The sequence below is a fragment of the Balaenoptera borealis genome (assembly GCF_965194805.1).
Source record: "Balaenoptera borealis genome assembly, chromosome: 15".
Classification (NCBI taxonomy): Eukaryota; Metazoa; Chordata; class Mammalia; order Artiodactyla; family Balaenopteridae; genus Balaenoptera; species Balaenoptera borealis.
Genome location: NC_138871.1, coordinates 65,234,306 through 65,249,244, shown reverse-complemented (window position 1 = coordinate 65,249,244; position 14,939 = coordinate 65,234,306). Strand labels below are relative to the sequence as shown.

The 14,939-nt window shown below is 38.8% G+C and overlaps 1 protein-coding gene across 12 annotated transcripts in view; it reads left to right on the top strand.

Annotated features, from left to right (window-relative positions):
* The window catches only part of LTBP1 (latent transforming growth factor beta binding protein 1), a 419,515-nt gene that overhangs the window by 286,327 nt on the left and 118,249 nt on the right, over positions 1-14,939 (top strand). For all 12 annotated transcript variants that reach the window (XM_082356679.1, XM_082356680.1, XM_082356681.1 and 9 more), the window contains 4 exons: positions 3,932-4,057; positions 5,273-5,398; positions 5,801-5,923; positions 9,418-9,537. In XM_082356679.1, coding sequence (XP_082212805.1) covers positions 3,932-4,057; positions 5,273-5,398; positions 5,801-5,923; positions 9,418-9,537 — 495 coding nt within the window. The remainder of the gene's footprint in view (positions 1-3,931; positions 4,058-5,272; positions 5,399-5,800; positions 5,924-9,417; positions 9,538-14,939) is intronic.

Here is a 14,939-nt window from a genome sequence, read left to right as displayed (position 1 = left end):
AAAACACAGAGAAAACCAGCAGCTTTTTTTCAGTTTTAAGACAATACCCTCAGGACTTGGCTTTCTGTATAACTTATATGTGATCAAGAATGAAAGCGTAAAAGACAAGGAGGGAAAGCATGGGAAGAGGTGGTGGGAGACATGTTTTTAAAGTTTTAAAATAGGAGTAGCAGTAATTTACTTTTTACCTTAAAAATGGTATTGATCAATTTTTTTGGTTCCTTTTTTTTTTTGAGGCGTGGTTGACATAACATTATATAAGTTTAAGGTATACAGTGTGTTGGTTTGATACATTCGTATATTGCACTATGATTACTACAAAAGCATTAGCTAACACCTTTATCATGTCACATACTTTTCCTTTTTGTGTGTTGAGAACGGTTAAGATTTAATCTCTTAGCAACATTGGAATTTATAATACAGTATTGTTGACTATAATCTGGTAAATTTTTTGATGAGTAGTAAAGAGAAAGCGGAGGTGTTTTGAAGTTGTTATGGCTTTCTTTTTTTGTTTAACTTAGAAGGGTGGAATCCTCTTAGCAAATGGATAAAAGGTATCTCTGAGGACAAACTGATAAGTTACATTCATCACTGGTATATAAAAAAAAAAATGGGGCAAACAGTGTAGAAATCAAGTATAGGTTAGTAAATGTCCCTCCGCTCCTTTGATGTATCTCTTAGTACCCTCTAGTGGTGTCAGAGTAACATTTTCTTACATACGTTAGTACCAACTGGGATCAACATTTTCAAGCTGCATCTTTATATACTTAATCTGAGGTAATCAACTAAAAATCCTCAAACTTTCCTCATAACTCTTTCAACCTCATAGCTTCCATTTAAGATACTAGATTGGAAGGAAAGGCTATTATTATTCATTTCTTAAGACTAAGGAATTAAAATTCTTAACCATTTCTCCTATCTTAGAGCTGACTTAAGAAGAAAAGATCTAAATATTGGCACACTGCTATAGGAATGTATCTCATCTGAATTAAGCATCACATATTTTTGAAGACTTTTGTTCACACATGTAAAAAAATCCATCCTAAAGCTATGCCTGAATAAGGACAAATAAATATTTGGTAATCAACAAATTGGTATGTGGGGGGCTGGGGGTGGGGCAATGAGTACTGATCAAGCCTTTCCTGAAAACCCCAGATGTACAGCCTTTTAATTCTGAATTCTTGTTCCTAGTATATTAAGTCATCTTCTAATTTTTCTTTTTGCAAATCTGATCAATATGTCTTTTCTGTTTTAAGAAAATGGCAGATAAGAACATAATGGAAATAATTACAAAGAAAATCAAGAAATCTAAATACCAATAATATTCAAAGAAGGCATCTACCTACATTAAGAATAGATGGTTAAAGATGTGCTTCTCACACTAGTCTACTAAAGAATTCTTATAAACAGAGAAGGGAGTTCTTACCTGAGGGTCTAGGAGTAGAACCTGGAGAAGATTACCTTTTTTACCTGCAGATTTTTGTGGCACATAGAAATAATAATTTTTTAAGAAAGACTTTTCTGATTATAGAAGTAATCATACCTGTTCATTGTAGAAATTTTGAAAAATACAGGAAAATATAGACAATACAAATCCCTGTAATTGTAACACTTAAGACTTATTTCCTTCCAATCTTCTTTTCCGTGTATAAAATAATTTAGATCATATCCTATACTGTAATTTGTACCTAACTATATTTTCTTAACAAATAAGCATTATCCTATCCTGTTAATGATGATATAATGATGTATGCTATGTATGTGTCATAATTCATTGTTTTATGTTGTTAGTATCAGTCACTTAAGTCTAGGCAATCATGTTGTCAAAAAACCCATGTTTTTTTAGCCTTTTGGATTATTTTTTCTGTAATTTGATATTATACTGACTATAAACAGTCTATTTTTCTGATAGTGAATTAGCATAAATAGGCTCACTAAAGATATAAGTAACTTGTAAATGTGCGGTTTTTTCATAATCCAAGTGATTTGGTGCAAAATACTGCAGCTCTGTAGTCATATGCATCCTTATAAAGCCTAACAACTTTTCAAATGACTTGCATCGGTTGTCTTAAAATCACAGCACAGTGAATAACACTTGATGAAAAATGAATGTGGTTTGGGTTTTGGAGAGCAACCTCAACCCCAACTTAGGTCATTTCCAAGTGAATTTTTGTTAAAACACTGTTTTTCACATCTTTCTTCAGAATTCACAGTGGGTTATTGGTGACAGTAGCATGCCTGTTTTTCTTTTCCTTCAAACCATAGATTGCTCTAACAAAGGTGTGATTTAGCTTGTCATGCTTGAGGCCCCGTCTTCCTCCACTGGGCCACTTGGGCTCATCCATGATCTCATCTGTTTTAAGCGTTGTTTACTACGTGATGACAGTGAGATACTAGCCCAAGGGAGTTGTTATAAATGTGCTGTTTCTTTGTTATCTATTCTTAAATGACTTCAATAGGAACAACCACAGTAATCAGTAATAATGGCTAACTTTTTTAAAATTTTATTTATTTATTTTTATCTTTGGCTGCGTTGGGTCTTCGTTGCTGCGCGCGGGCTTTCTCTAGTTGCGACGAGTAGGGGCTACTCTTCATTGCAGTGGGTGCTCATTGTGGTGGCTTCTCTTGTTGCGGAGCAAAAAATCTGGGTGTGCAGGCTTCAGTAGTTGCAGCACGTGGGCTCAGTAATTGTGGCTCGCGGGCTTAGTTACTCCACGGCATGTGGGATCTTCCCGGACCAGGCCTCGAACCTGTGTCCCCTGCGTTGGCAGGCGGATTCTTAACCACTTTGCCACCAAGGAAGCCCAATAATGGCTAACTTTTATTGAACACATGTAATGTGCCAGGCATTGAGCTACATGCATTATTTAGGTTAACTCTTTTGAACTTCACGCTCTGAAGTTGGTGCTCTGATAATTCTCATTTACACAGACAGAAAAGTGAGGCTTAGATTGTTTAAGTAACTTGCTCTTTGTTACAGAGCTAAGAAAGGGCAGCAAGGTTGGTACCTGTACTGTCCTCCAAGGCTGGGCTTCTGACCACCAGCTGTGCCCCCCGCCCCCCACTCCTCTATTATACATTCTTACAAAGATCATTGAAATCAACAGCCTGTCTTGGAGTAATTCATCTCAGGTCACCTTTGAGTCCTCATGTCCTCTTGGTAATAAAGCACATTGTGATGGCCTTCACCCACTGGGAGCTCCTCTCACCTTGCCTTGACCACAGCCTTGTCTGTGAGTGGAGTGAGGACTCGGGGCTCATCTTCTCAGGCTTCATAGAAGAAGCCAGTCTCATGCAGGGATCAGGAGGAGAGTGAGGGAGGAATTGAGCAGAGAAGATTTGGAAGAAGATTCTATACTAGTATAAATAAAATATGCTCCTGTTGAAATTGGCAAATTAAGAGTAAGTTACATCCAGAAGTTCTGCTTTGATTAGAAGTGGTAAATCTTTCTGGAGAATTAATGAGAAATTTGGAAGGAGGTTGAATATAGTTTTTGGAACTTGAATTTGGCCTGCTAACGAATAGAAAGTTACCATCTATTTCTTATCAGGAGAAATCATGTGATTAGTCCATCATTCAAAATGAACTGGAGTGGATAGAAACTCATTGATGGGCCATCTTGGAAATTCAGAATTGGTAAACTATAACGTTTAACATGGCCTCTTTCTGAATTTCCACCTTCTCCAGTTCATCTTAGAAGTTGTTTCATCAAGAATTATTGATGACCTTGGCTGGGAATAACTGTGATCAATTATGAAATGATGGTCATCAGTAATCAAATGAATTTATACTTGATTTTAGAGTATAAAATTGTGTTTTCTAATTGCATACCTGGCAATAAGGGAATCAGGAAACACAAGTAATTGTTTGCAAGTAGCAATGGAATCTTTGTTTATATCTGTTTTTCCGTACATTTTTTTATTTTTAAAGAGATCAATGAATGTACTGTGAACCCTGATATCTGTGGAGCAGGACACTGCATTAACCTACCGGTGAGGTATACCTGTATATGCTATGATGGCTACAAGTTCAGCGAGCAACAGAGGAAATGTGTTGGTAAGAAGAGACACTTTTGGTAGATGAGATTATTAAATATCAAATATTTGCACATAGAGAACATTTTTTTTATCATGGGGAAAATGTTATTATGTTTAATTTTTAAAAAATTTTATCCCTGAGCTAAGGGTACTCAAAAAGAGGTTCAGTAAACTCCTAGGAGGCTCTTACCACTTGGTTCAATGCTACCTACCTTGCCAAGTGTAATACAATTACATAAAGGTGGAATAATTTCCCAAAGCTTTTCAGGTAAAGAATATAAAAGTAAGAGCTCTAGAAATAGCTATCTACAAACATATTTAGCAAAACAAATTAATATATTCTGCAGTGAAGAATTATGTTCATCTAAGTTCATAAAATTTGATTTTTAATAGGAATTTCTGTATTGAAAATCAATATATGCTGACACAAAACTATTAATGAATTTATAAAGTAGGGATCTCATATATGCTTCTTTGGGGAAAAAATGAATCTCAAAAAGGGGTGTAATAGTGTTAAGTAAGTCATTTTAATGTGTTAACACTAAATTTAATATCTTTTTTTTAGAAAAAGAAAATTCAGCACTAAGAGTTATAAGGCAAATATAGAGCAACAAAGGCATATACCTAATTAAACCCACTTTAATATGCTGAATGCCATTATGCAGATGTGACTTTTGCCGTTTTGTTTCGCATATATATGTGGGGTGAGGTGTGAGGGGAACATCCACCTGCTCCGTAACATGGCTATTTCTCTTGAATTTGTATACATTAGGTGTATTATGTTTAGAACCCCAGCATATAAAGTTGGAAAGGGCAGTCGGTCGAGATGATGCAGTCTCGCTTTACCCAAGTGCACAGTGAAAGAGTGCCTGTCCCAACATTTCTGACTGTCTCTGCTGAGCTGGCCTGGGAGTTGCACAGTGAATTCCAGTGCTTACATGACTCCAGTTATCAGGCAGGTCCTTTTGTGGTGACCTGAAATCTTTCTCTTTGAAACACCTATGTCATGGCTGTAGCTTGAGCTTTCAAAGCAGTACACCGTATGTGTATTCCCTTTTCCCAGTAACAGCCCTTCAGGTATTCAGGAAGACTGATCGTGTCTCCTTTTACTGTTTTCCTCACTTATAAAGGTTTGTGGGACACGGGGGATGGTGTGCTGGTATTTCATGAACAGAGAGACTGAGAATTTCATGCTAGACTACACTAATCCTTTTATCTGTCTTTTTGTTAACAGATATTGATGAATGCGCTCAGGCCCAACACCTCTGCTCCCAGGGACGCTGTGAAAACACTGAGGGAAGTTTCTTGTGTATTTGCCCAGCGGGGTTCATGGCCAGTGAGGAGGGTACTAACTGCATAGGTAATGACAGTGTTCTTTCTGATGCATAAATTCCCACATGCGGGTTTCTAGCTCCCCTAAGATTCCATCAGTCCAGGGCTTATTCAGACAACCCTAAATTTATTATTAAACCCCTGTTACCACATAGTTATCTGCTAGATACTGGAAGATTAAAAAATGGAATTTTTTCCCCAACAGTTTTGAATGAATAGTATCCAATGTCTGCAAAAACCAGAGGCGTAAAATATTTCTTTTGGAGTCGAGTAAATCAAAACCACTCAATTTTTTGGAACAAATCAAAGAGATGATAGATAGTAGGAATCAGTTACTTCATTCTTAACATCGAACTAACCTGGGAGATGGGAGAGGTTTGGAACTATGTTTTGGGAAATAAAACTCGACAACGTTTTCTGCTTTGCGTAGATGTTGATGAGTGCCTGAGGCCAGACGTCTGTGGGGAAGGGCACTGCATCAATACCGTGGGGGCCTTCCGGTGTGAATACTGCGACAGCGGGTACCGCATGACCCCCGGAGGCCATTGCGAGGGTGAGTCTGCTGAGAGGATGGGGAGCTGGCGCCCACTTTGAAGTGCTGAGTGCACGGGACCATGAAACGCAGGGCTGGGTCCAGAACCCAGGGCTGGCGGGCACCTGGCCTGGTACGAAGTTTCCTTCGCCACCGATCTGTGCAGGGTACCAGCTCATCCAAGCTCTTGCTGCCTTCTGGGACCACAGCCCCTTTGCCTTACTTCAGTGGCTCTGTCTGTGTCATTTTCCACCTTCATAAGCTCTTTATTACTCACTTCAGTATCTGCCTTCTCTGGTATGTGGGGTGAAATCACTTTAGAACAATTAACTGCAGAGGATTTTAGTACAAACCCAGACTTAATTATAGTGTCTGCATCATTCATCTGGGGACATGGTGCAGGTGTCCCAGTGTGGACTTTTTGTTTTCGACCTTTTCGCCTTGTTCCATTCCTTTGTCTCAGCTTCTTTCTTTCCCATGTGTTCTGGGACTTGCTTGCAGACTGTCTACAGAAGTGCTGTCTGACCAACTCCGAGTCAGATTCCAGCTGTGCTAGATAAAATTTCTTTCGTATTGACCCCAGCAATGGATCTGCTCTCGTTGTAAAAATGTTTTGAAAAGTTTTTAACTTTTCAAAATTAAAATGATGAACCATTGAATATTTCTGCTCGTGCTTGTGTCCAAGTCACACAGGTACTTGTTGAAGCCACCATGGTACGCTTTGAATAATTACTTTTGTGAAGAAATACGTTGAACCTCTGCTTAAATCTTGCCATAGAAATGTGAGGGCAAAGGAGCAGGGGTCTCTGGGCACGTTTTTGAGGAGCCTGTCTGTAGGGATGGTGCTGGTTCCGTGGGGTTCCCTGCTCGGCTGCCTGACATTGAGCCTCTTTGCAGACGTGGCTGGGCCTCCAGCACTCGGGAGGGATAGGCCCGTGGGGGCAGGCTGCTCTCAGCTGTCTCTTGGCTCCTACATGTTGGTTTTCTTCACGGTTCTAATGACCAGGTCTGGAGGGAGAGCTCATTAGACAGTTCTTTGGCAGCCTGCACCTGCCTTTCTTGCTGGCCCCTTGCCTCAGCCCCTGAGTTATCTGGAGAGAAGCGGGGAGCGTTTTATGTTACTGCATCTCTGATCAGCTCCCATCGGAACAGAGATATGAACTCTTCTGCTGACGGCCGAGGGCCATGGGACTGCACAGGTGTAAAGTGTCCCCACTCTCCTCTTACGGGGGACTCTCCCTCTGCTCTGCAGCTAGCTTGAGGATGGGGAGAGCAGAGACTGTGGCATGACCCCCGCACTCAGTAAGGGTCTAACTTGGAACCAGGTACGTAGCCCCTTCAAAACTTAGTTCTTCATCTGTAAAATGGGAACCACACAGTGAACTTTCAGGCTTGTGCGAGTAAATGGGTGTTGCAGAATGTTGTATGGTGCCTGTCACCTTGTTCTCAAGAAGTGTTAGTTTCCTTAAACTTCCCCTTTCCCTAACTCGTTTTGTTTTTGCATAGATCTTCTCAGAACATCTATAATTGTGGGAGTGTTTTAAAAAAGAAAAGACGTGGGTATGTCTGACAAGCATTTATTTGCAAAGCAATGCTCCTCCAGAAGGTCAAATATGGCTCCTCAAGTTCTACACACAGACTCAGGACAGGAAGATAAGCTATTTAAGGAATTACTAGAGCATAGCGATGGACAGTAGAAAGGAATAGAAAAGAAATTTGAAGACAAAGGAAATAAATGGAAAGCAGTTAGGAGACTACTCAGTGTATAGAAATTATTTAACAGAAATATCACCAGCATTCCCTGAGTAAATAATTATATAATTCTATCCCCATGAAAAGGCTTGAAATGAAGGAGCCAAATAACGTAGCTGTTTTCTAACTTCATCATGGACCAGAACCAAAGGTCCCCGGGCTTCTGGCTCACTGAAGATTTTCTCAGCTGTCACTGACCAAGTTGCTTTCAAACAGTGCCAGTCTCCAAGGAGTCTGTTGTAGTTTACAGACGTTATCTCATGCATCCTTACTTTATTCTGTGAAGGTATTACCAGGCAGGTAGTCCCTCATTTACAGATGAGGGAACAAGCAAACAGAGATGAGAGCAACAGGAATTGCAGGGATATTGTCTTGTGTTTCTCAGCATTGTACCTTATTTATCAAACCAGCCTATCTCAATGACCTTCTCTGACTTAGCAGATGTAGTTCCATTTTTTAAAATATCCCATCCAGAGAAGGATGTAATGCTGTTTGGAAAATGAAACTGGCAAGCATCATCTTTTTGTAGAACAAGAAGTCCCAGAACATCTGACCTAGAAAAAAATCACTGTGTGTCATTGTCTATTGGCAAGAATTTTTCGCTGATAGGAAAAAAAAAAAAATTACAACACTGACCTGGTGCTTATTCTATTAATAACATCTTTTACCTTAAGCATCTTTTCACACATGTCTAGTGATATATAATGAGAGATGATTTTTGAGAATTTACCAGAATGATGACCTCAAATACCCATGTATGTTCAGTGTATTCATTATATATTTCTTTCACTTTTTAGCTTATGTCCTGAAAAATCTGTTTACATTTTAGGTATGATTAGAGGTCCTATATACATCTCATATTGAGACACTTAGACATTGAATCCACTCACTTGAATTCAAAATTCAACTCCAGAAAAACACCTGTTTCTGTTGGGGTTGGTACCCAAGGTGTTACTACTCATTTTAAACTGTTGAACCATCTCCTATATGTTACTTTTCCTCCATTTTATTGTTTTACTATTCTTAAAAAAGCCTGAAGCTATTGTATGTCTGCCACATTTCCATCCGTATTTAAGGTGTTTTTTTTCTCCTCACATTGAAAAGAACAAGGATTAATAACTTTCGTTAGCTGTGAATGTGAAAAGTAAGGTGTATTTTAAACCAGGATGTATTACCCTATGATCATTCACTGTGTTTTCTGGAAAATCTTGGAAGTATTTGATGAATTCATTCTCTCCTAATATTCTTTTTCCACCTCCAAGGAATTCCTATCATATGCAATGTTTTAAATTATTCAAACCTAGGATGTTTTGGGGGCCATGAAGCCAAAGCAAGGATTTCCCTAGGGCATCCAGTGTCTGCAGAGAGAACCTCTAGCCAGGTGGATAAATGGCTTCCTCACTCTCATGTCCATTTCTTTTATTTCTTTCTGGCAAGCCATGCTATTACTTGAAAGGTTTGATGTCCAGAAAGTGGCCCCAGAGAACTGCCAATTCCCAGAGTGGAGAGGTCTGGGCCTGCCAGTTGGAGAATTGGGGCCAAGTTCTTCCTTGGAACATGTGTAAATATTTCAGTCAAGGTATACTCGGCCATGCATTCTCACTGTGTGTTTAAGTACAGACCCAGTGTGTCACTTTTTCAGTTATTGTTTTCCTCACCAAAATGTAGGTAAAACATGCCTCTTTTCCCCTTCATCATACGAGTCAGTTTGTGTTCTAGTATTCTGATAAAATGTCTGTGACCTAGCTTTTTGATTTTTTCAGATGTTGATGAATGTTTGACTCCAAGTACTTGTCCAGATGAGCAGTGTGTGAATTCTCCTGGATCTTACCAGTGTGTTCCCTGCACGGAAGGGTTCCGAGGCTGGAATGGGCAGTGTCTCGGTAGGTACTAGAGTGTTATCATAGTTGTGTTTCGTCTGTCTGGCCCGTTTTCTGACAGAGTGGTATAATGCCAAGTGAGCCATCTTTCAAAGTGGAAAAAGAAAAAAAGGGATGTAACAAACTCATGTCATTCAGAGAAAAGTTCTAAGTAACTTTTAACCATGAAGAAAGTAAGAAATTCAGTTGACATGAAGGAAGTGAGATTTTACATGGGACAGATAATTCTGATTGAAACAACTTGTTAGCCCTGGTGTGATTAATACCCAAAACCAAATAAAATAATCAGTACCACAGAGAGAGAGAAGTGGCGAGCAAAATGCTTAAAAAGAGAGAAAAGGCATGAGAAGCTACCACAGACTCATAGAATCAGGAAATATACACAGACTTGCGGCAGAAGTTGCAAATGTAGAAAGAGAAATCTGGATTGATTGCCCATGCCCCTTATATTCATTCATTCATTCACTCAAGTATTTAACAAATACGGAGTACCTCCTTTAGGCACTGAGGAAAATAAGTGATGAATCTGCTTTGGTCCCAGTTACCTGTGCTCTAGTTAGCTTTCCCTGTTAATGGTTTTCCTTTGTGTTTCTGATCTTTTTCTGCTCCATGCCACATTCTGACAATGTGAGTTAAACTTTTCCATCCTTCCTTCTTTCCTGTCTTCCACAAATGCAGTAGAACTCACTATCTATACCCAGAGTTGTACTCAGTGCTGGGATACACTGAGGGACCAAAAAAGTACCTTCTTCATGGAACTTACTATCTAGTTGAGGAGACAGACATCTCATAAGTAAATGCAAATGTACAAATGAGCCAAGTGTTAGGAAGGAGGGTTCTTTGATGTTACAAGAGCATATGACAAAATGAGTTGCCTCAAGGAAAACTCTTTAGTTAAGCTTTGGCCGGGGGTTTGACTGGGGTAGGGGATGGGAGGGAGATCATTCTGGACATTTGACATGTGCAGGGGGCTCGTGGAAAGAGGAAGCAGGTCATGTTCCAGAAGCTGAAAGGCTAGTGTGGCTGAAGGCCAGAGTACAAGGGAAGATTTGCTGCAGGATGAGGGGGCAGACCATGCCAGACCCTCTTGGTCCTATAAAAAAAAGTTGGTCTTTATTCTTACATCTCTGGGAAGACGTGTGGGTGTTCTAGAGGAGGTGGGATAGGTAGGCTTGGTGGAAGCACTCCCAATTTCAAAGCTTTGGACTCATCACCTGGCAGCATGAGCTAAGCCTCTACCAGTTGCAGGTGGCCCCCCTGCCCTGAATCTCATACCCATCCCCAAGGGTCTCTATCAGTGGAATTGTGAGATGTTGATCTTTGGGGAGAAGAAAATTTTTTGTTTTCATAAGCATTTGTTTATGTAATTGGTGTTGGTCAGAATGTACATTTGGTTTTAATTTTTCCATTTGGCATAAATTTCATAGTTGCCTATCAGGGTTCCATTCTTGTACTCGTTTTCACATACCAATGCATATTGTAATCCAAGAGCAGAGCCTGAACTTTACCTTAACTAACTAAAATTCACAATCATGGTATAAACACAGCCCTGATTCATGAATTTACTAATGCAACATGACTGACCAAATGGGAAAGTGATGCTCTTCAATGTAAATGCATGGATCTAGGTTGGGGAATAATAATAAATGAGTTCTTACACCTAGATGTGCGTAATCAATCTGATTGTGACCACGCTGCTCCAGTTGAGTGACAGAAACAGAGCACCTCATTTAACAGCAATATCATGTTGCCAGCCAGATTAGTAGAATCATAAGCAGAACTATTAGGTCACCATGTTACTCACCCCAAGTCACATACTTAGCCAAGCAATAACTTTTGGTTTTGCATTGCTAACTAAGGTCACACGTTTCCTATTAAAGTAGGCCGGGTACTTTTTTCCTTCTGCCTTGGGTAGAGTTTTAGGTTCTATGTCATCTGTCAATCAAGCTTCTCCTCTGTGATGTAATTACAATGCCATCCATTGCTCATCTTGAACTTGCAGTTCTTGTAAATTTCTCCTGTGGGCTATTGTAGATTGTACCAAAATGGATTTTTCCATCTTAGTTTTTTATGGCAGTTGAGCTTTCAAATGTTAAAGTTGAGTGTGATGAAAAGCAGATATTGCAACATACCTTTCTGCTCAGGTTGAGCCAATGAATGGACTGGATTTTTCTGCAACACTCTGACAGTGCTTGTGAATACCCAGTCATATCTTTTTGGTTTTGTTCCTTTATACATTTTAGTTCTCATCTTTGTACTTCTGGTACTCTGAAATACTTCTCAGAAGGTGCAATCCTACCTAAGCTCATCTTTGAGTTGAGCTCATTGATAACACAACCTGACATATATTCATTTCTTCATTTGCCACTTTCATCGTTCAACACTGTATTCCTACTTTGAGCCAGGCATTTTGTTTTAGACCCTGGGAGTTGAGAGTGAACAAAATAAATTTCCTCCCTTCATTGCACTTAGACTCTAGAGTTCACAAGTGAGAAAGTAGAGTATATGGTATGTCAGGTGTGATGAGTGCCATGAAGAAAAAAAAAAAAACAACTGCCTAAGGGATATAGAGAGTGTTAGAGATTCTATGGAGGTCAGAGAAGGCGTCAAATGATAAATGGTTTACAAAATGTTCCTTGCTAATTGACTGTTTCTGTGTCTAACAGTTAAATGTGACTAGTTTTGAGGCTTTCTCTATCCTTTTAGTGCAGACAATTCAGGGTACATTGATGAGACATTTTCCCCCAAGTTTTAATGTATGAGGGCATTAAAGACTAAAAAAATTTCCTGAATCTCATTGTTGGGAGAAAAGTCCTACACAGAGCATTTGTTAGTTGTCATCTGTAGAGATGATACTCCCTACCTCGCTGGGCTGTTCTATAAGTCTTAGTATCCTTCTTTTTCTACCACTCTCCTCTCACAGCATATTTTTAAGTTATTATAATTAAACTTGTACAGTGTCATACAGAATAGTACTTTCTTTGGCATTACGCTTACGGTTTTTTTTTTTTAAAAACTCATTGATCTTGATGTCCATTTGGTTCTTTTTTCTATTAAACGGTTTCATTAAGAATTAAGAATTGCCATTTTGACCCTTATATTCTGCAGGGATTTGATGCCAGTTACACTTTCTGCTGCTTTCACTGACTAAATGGTGAACCTGCTGAAACCGTTAATGGCCTCTTTGTATTCATGCCATGTAAACTGGATCTTACTGATTGATGCTTCTCCTTGATTTATGAATTAGAACAGAAATTGTTTGGGGCAGAAACAGGTAAAATGTCAGCAGGTGCTGTCTGCGGTTTTATACTTTTTCCTAGGGTTTAGTTCAGGGCATATGATCCTTCATTCTCAATAGTTTATTGTGCACTTTCAAAATTTCTATCCCTTAATGCTTTTTTGGCAACTCGTGTTGGCTCTTCTGTTAATGTACCTTCTTCTTTCCAATTGTGGATTTCTGTGCTCTCTTGAGAGCCACTTTCATCGTTTAACACTGTATTCCTTGGACCTCACATTCAGCCTGGAGCTGTTGCCCACACGATCCCCACCTTTTAGGACTATTTCATCACCCTGGGTTCTGGCCAGTTTCATCTGGCTGCTTTCAATCAGAACCTTTCTTGAAGGAAGCTAACGTGTCAAGTTCTCAATATACAGGTTTCCCTTGACTTGAAGTAGTAGCCTGATTCAGACCTGACTAGAGCCATCCCCCAAAGGAAATTCTCTAATATATAATTGTTTAAAGGTGCATTCAGTAACTGTGATATAAAGATCATATTTCCCTGAATTTAGGCAGATTATGGGCTATGTGACCTCTCTGAAGCTTGGTTTCAATATCTGTAACATGTGTATTGAAATACTTTCTTCATGGGGTTTATTGTTAGAATTAAATGTGATATAAAGCACTGAGTAAGGTGTCTGACACAAGGTAGGACCCAAGAAATGTTATAATCCTTCTTCCCCCAACCCTGTTACCTCCGTTTTATTTCCCTTGTCCTGAAATAGAAGAAATGCAATAATAACTGATACCTGTTAAAGTAAATTATATGTCAGATTTTTATGGATAACTGCCTTCTCTTTGGCTTTCTTTAAGCTCATTTCATATAGTTTTTAACTGTCATAGGCGCTTTCTCTTTTGAATTTAAGTTATCTCAATCTTAGAGTTTCCTTTCAACTTCTGAGCATTTTTGTTTTGCTGGAATATACTTCTTGAGAATCATAATGCTTCTCTGCAGGGTCATCCCTAACAAATGTTTTCGCTTCTACAGTACTGCCATCCTCTTTCTTTTGCTTCACTTTCTTTGCTCACCTTCACAATATCTACACAATAGACACAATATACAATATCTGTCGCCTGGTAGATGTGCGCAGCTAGCCTTTTTTGAGTTTATTGCCTTGCTTTATAGTTGACTCTGACAAACCATGTGATACGGGGATACAAATTTCTGAGATTTTAATCAAAGTGATCCTTCTTTGTTGGCCGTAATTAAGTTAATGATGACTTTGTGACTCCCATTTGAGTGTTCTAAATGTAGTAAGTCTTCAGTATCTGAAGAACTTAGTATTGTTCAATCCACTTGACATCTGGTTAGCCACAGTCTTAACCAAAACCAGGTGCAGAAAACGTGCAGGATAAACATGGAGAGCTCCTTGTTCTAGGAGTTCTTTTCGCCTTAGGATTGCTTCTCAGATTTTAAGACTCATTGTTAACCTTTATGGAATATATGAAAATTCATAAACTTAAATAAAATTGAAGACTTTAGTCCTACAATTATTCTTTTTATGTAAGATGGCAGCTGAGCTCACGGTCTGCCTTTTGTGGATATTATAAAATGTGCAAACATCAGCCTTGTCCCTAAATCATTATATGCTAAAGGAATCTTCTAATCAGTCAGTAAGTAGTTATTGAGCGCCTACCTATGTATATGTCTGCTAGATGCCAGAGAAGATTTGAAGTTGTAAAGAAGCAAAACAAAACAGTGTAGAATGGTATAAGGGCCTGGGGGTGGGGGAATTGGGGAGATGTTATTAGAGGATAACACACATTTGCAACTAGTAGGTAAGCCCTGGAGATGTAATGCACAGCTTAGTGATTGTAGTCAACAATACTATATTATAAACCTCAAAGTTGCAAAGAGACTGGATATTAACTGTCCTCACCAGGAAAGAAATAATAATTGTGAGACATGGTAGATGTGTTAGTAATGCTACAGTATTGATCATTTTGCAATATGTATATCAAATCATTCCTTAAACTTGCACAATGTTACGTTTTATTGAAGTATAGTTGATTTGCAATATTGTATTAGTTTCAGGTGACAATGTAATGACTCAACATTTTTATAGATTATGCTCCATTTAAAGATTTTTATTTTAATTTTTTTTTTAATTTTTATTTATTTATTTAT